At 37.1% G+C, this 3665-nt stretch overlaps 1 protein-coding gene and 1 pseudogene across 1 annotated transcript; one reads left to right on the forward strand and one right to left on the reverse strand.

Annotated features, from left to right (window-relative positions):
- The first annotated feature begins 384 nt into the window (after positions 1-384).
- LOC120780001 lies at positions 385-1136 on the forward strand (annotated as a pseudogene).
- Positions 1137-1519: 383 nt separating this feature from the next.
- Positions 1520-2114, reverse strand: LOC120779975. Its single transcript, XM_040112274.1, has 4 exons — positions 2075-2114; positions 1937-2005; positions 1617-1876; positions 1520-1554 (listed from the first exon to the last, which is right to left on the reverse strand). The coding sequence occupies exons 1-4, from the start codon at positions 2101-2103 to the stop codon at positions 1541-1543; spliced, it is 372 nt and encodes a 123-aa protein (XP_039968208.1). The 5' UTR covers positions 2104-2114; the 3' UTR covers positions 1520-1540.
- Positions 2115-3665: the final 1551 nt, after the last annotated feature.

A 3665-nucleotide genomic window follows, 5' to 3' on the forward strand; every position in this document is an offset into this window, starting at 1 on the left:
AAGTCGACAAAATATGAAACAGTGAGAGAAATGGAACGCCAATCGACAAGAAATCTATCGAATCGGACTGACAACTTCATGTTTGAGAAACTATTATTGAGAAAAGTAAGCATTATAGAAATGTGTGCACAAATACTTAATTCTTATTAATAAATAAAAATTGATTGTGTTTCAGCTATGAGTTTATTGGTAATAACGCTCGCCATACGGCATGACAGAAGGAATATGTTGCGAATACAAAGACGCACTTTAAGGGACTCGACAGATCCATTCAGCATTCCCGAGCCGCGTTTTCTTGAGTTATTCCGCTTCAGCAGAACTGCAGTACGGGTACTCCTTGTGGAAATCGAGCCTTTTATGGACACAGCAGTAAGAAGTACGTTTATTCCAAACTCCACTAGGTTGTGGTTAGCGCTGCATTACTATGCTACAGGATCATTTCTTAGGGACGTAGCTCAAGATTTTGTTTGCCCTATAAGAGATTTTGCAAAGTCATATGACGCAACGTTACATCATTTTTCCAACTACCTTAGAGCAGCAGAGTATTGTGAAGCAACGGCAAGTGAAGTGTTATAATCTTGAAGATTAATGGTTATTTATAGCTGGCTTATGTTTATGTTCACTTCCAGGTTCTTCACTGCTACTGGATTTCCAGGCATCTTAGGAGCGATTGACTGCACTCACGTCAAAACTAAGAAGCCATCACTTGCAGTAGAGCACTGCTACATTAATCGAAAAGGATATTTTTCCAAAAATGTGCAATTAGTGTGCGACTTTGATTTAAATATCCTAGCGTGCTTTGTAAGATATGGGGGAAGTACGCACGACGCCTACATATGGGAAAGCAGTACACTAAAGACCCATATGCTGAATGAGTACACTGCCAATGGGTTCACAGGATGGTTGCTTGGAGACTCTGGATATCCGTTGCAGCCGTGGCTAATGACTCCATTCAGAAATGTAGAGAGTATTAGTCAGCAAAGCTACAACGCTTCTCACGCACGAGCTCGAAATTGTGTGGAACGCCTTAATGGAGTTTTAAAAAAATTATTTGGGTGCCTTTCCGAAGACCGTGGCCTAATGGTGAACCCCTCATTTGCAGGATCAACAATTCATGCATGCTGTACGCTACATAATATTCGAAAGAGATATAATTTTCCACTTCCTGAAGTTGATCCACTTGAAAATTCTCCGCATGGAGACAATGGTTCATTACTTAACATTTTAAATGAAGGAAGAGCTATACGAAATACTATTTTAAGAAACCACTTTTGTCGTTAATTCACATACAGTGGTGTTCAGAAAAATATGAGGAACATAACTTAACTCTTTATTTTTTGTAATATATATTATAATAACAGTCGATTGTAGTGAACATTACTGTCCTTCCGGGAATAGATTTCAATGCAACAATAATTGGAGCGCGACTATGTAACCCCGTTTGAAGCCGGTACTGCTCTTGGTGTACATACGCAAAGCCTTGGCCCAAACCAATGAATATAATATTTAGAAAATATGGATATTTTGCTGTGCCTACTCCTTATGCAACAGTCGCTAGAAGAAAAGGAATATTTATGAGATTTAAAGAACGTACAAATTTTATCGCAAACTGTTACCTCCCGTCATGGTTTCCAGCAGAGCTCTCAGTGTATCGTGAATTCCATTTAAAACACCCATGTGCTCCTTGTGTTGTCTCTCCAAAATCTCTTTCAGCTGCGCATGGTGATTTTCAATGAGACTGCTCGCCTCTTCCACACAGCTTTGGTTTGTGCGCTGTTTGGGTTGCTGTTTGTTTGGCACAACCTCACCTGACCTGACCCATTGCAACCTCTTCAAGTGCCTCCACTTCGAAGATGTCCAAACTGTCCGCGTTTGCCTAGAATTCCGAAGGGATCACTAAATAGCTTAGTTTTTAGTTTTGTAATATGTTACTTACGTCCAACCCAATGTTGGCAGTAGCATCACCCTCATTCTCAATGGTAACATCGACCATTTCAGCAGTTGTCTGCAATATACACCAATTTTATTATCACATTTATAATCACAACTTTAAATTTTGACAGACGTTACTCACCGACAAACCAATTTCGGGAGTGAGTCCATCACCGTCCACCATGTCGCTCCAGAATTTCCCGGTCCATGGCATCCAACAGTTTTGGACCGTCCTGCAACGGCAGGTTTCCAGTTCGTCTGGCGAACGCTCTGTGGGCATTGTGCAGCTTCTTGACTGCCGATTTCCGGTCTATCCAACACTAAAAAAAAACCAACACACATATGTAAATTGTATTGCTATACACAAGAATATTTTAGTTTCACCTTTTTCCACTGATTAGGGGACTTGTGGGACCTTCCCAATGCATTTAATTCAGCAGCAACGGCAGCCCAAACCTCTTCGTGCTCCTTCCTCGTGTTTGGTTTCATAAATTGGTCCCTTCCAACGATGCGGTGCTGCTGCATTAAGTGCAGTAACCGCCTCTTTTGGCCATTCGTAACACCCCGACGTACTTCTCTGTAAAGAATTGATGCATCAAATCTTTTTTAACTATTCCTATATAATATATTAACAAAAATATACTTACATTTGCTTTAAATTCAACTAATTCCATTTTGAATTTAACGAAATATTTTTTGTCATCACCTCAAATGGAAGTGAGAAAACCAATCGACAGTATTTCATTCAATTTGGTTACAGAAACACATTCAATCGAGCATTCCTACTGAAATGGAATGGAACATATCAGCTGACTATCGATTGAATCGAGTAATTATTTTACAGCAACACATTGCGTGAGAGTGACGTCAAATCGAGAATTTGAGTCGAGAACATCGATCGAAATGGGTTACAGAAACGCACTACAGATATATTTATTGTACGATTAAACGATACATTTGTAACCATATATAAATATCCTATTATTAAACAACAATGTAAAACATCTGTTACTACACCATTAAAATATAATCATAGCAAAATCCAATTAGATAATACAATAGCATATTGTGAAAAATATTCACAAGAATAACAAAATGGAAAAATTATATGAAGACCTACATATACATATATATGTAACAAAACAAAGGCAATTGTACAATAATCATATTAAAAGGACATTTAGCATAATGTAATACAATAGAAAAAAATAATAAACCATTAACTATCATTAAAGATAGAAGGTAAACACGTTGTAAATAACCAATCAATCACAGGAACAAACCTGATACAGTTCAAAAATGTAATCACTGTTGATCAAGAAATTTATCACAATCAAGAAAGCAAAATAACAAACTATGTAAAAAACTATATTGAAGAAAGAATAAAACTTCTAGAAATATTAGAAGCAAACTGAAGTTACAAATTAGGAATATACAGAAATTACATAAACTAATTATACCATATTAAGTACTTTATCTATAATAACAATCCTTGTGTCTATATACATATATTCGGACATTTAATATATAAATTCCATTCAGCGATAATAAAACATAGAAACCAAAGGCAACAGCACGAACTGCAAAGGAAATATGAACAAATATTGCGAGAACTAGGAATGGAACATTTAATAAAAAACACTGCAGCATAAAGCAGGAGCTTTATTTTCAAGAGAGGGGAGAGTTAAGACAAATAACCGAGTTGTACAGCGCAGTACTTTTCCATTGCAGTT

The sequence above is a fragment of the Bactrocera tryoni genome, unplaced genomic scaffold, assembly GCF_016617805.1.
Source record: "Bactrocera tryoni isolate S06 unplaced genomic scaffold, CSIRO_BtryS06_freeze2 scaffold_120, whole genome shotgun sequence".
NCBI lineage: Eukaryota > Metazoa > Arthropoda > Insecta > Diptera > Tephritidae > Bactrocera > Bactrocera tryoni.

Bases quoted from the DNA above. Each gene is read 5' to 3' on its own strand.
- LOC120779975 (XM_040112274.1), bottom strand. From the start codon at position 2,103: ATGGACTCACTCCCGAAATTGGTTTGTCG. The intron at 2,006-2,074 runs GTGAGTAACGTC...TGTATATTGCAG, and splicing joins CTCCCGAAATTGGTTTGTCG to ACAACTGCTGAAATGGTCGA. The intron at 1,877-1,936 runs GTAAGTAACATA...TCGGAATTCTAG, and splicing joins CTGCCAACATTGGGTTGGAC to GCAAACGCGGACAGTTTGGA.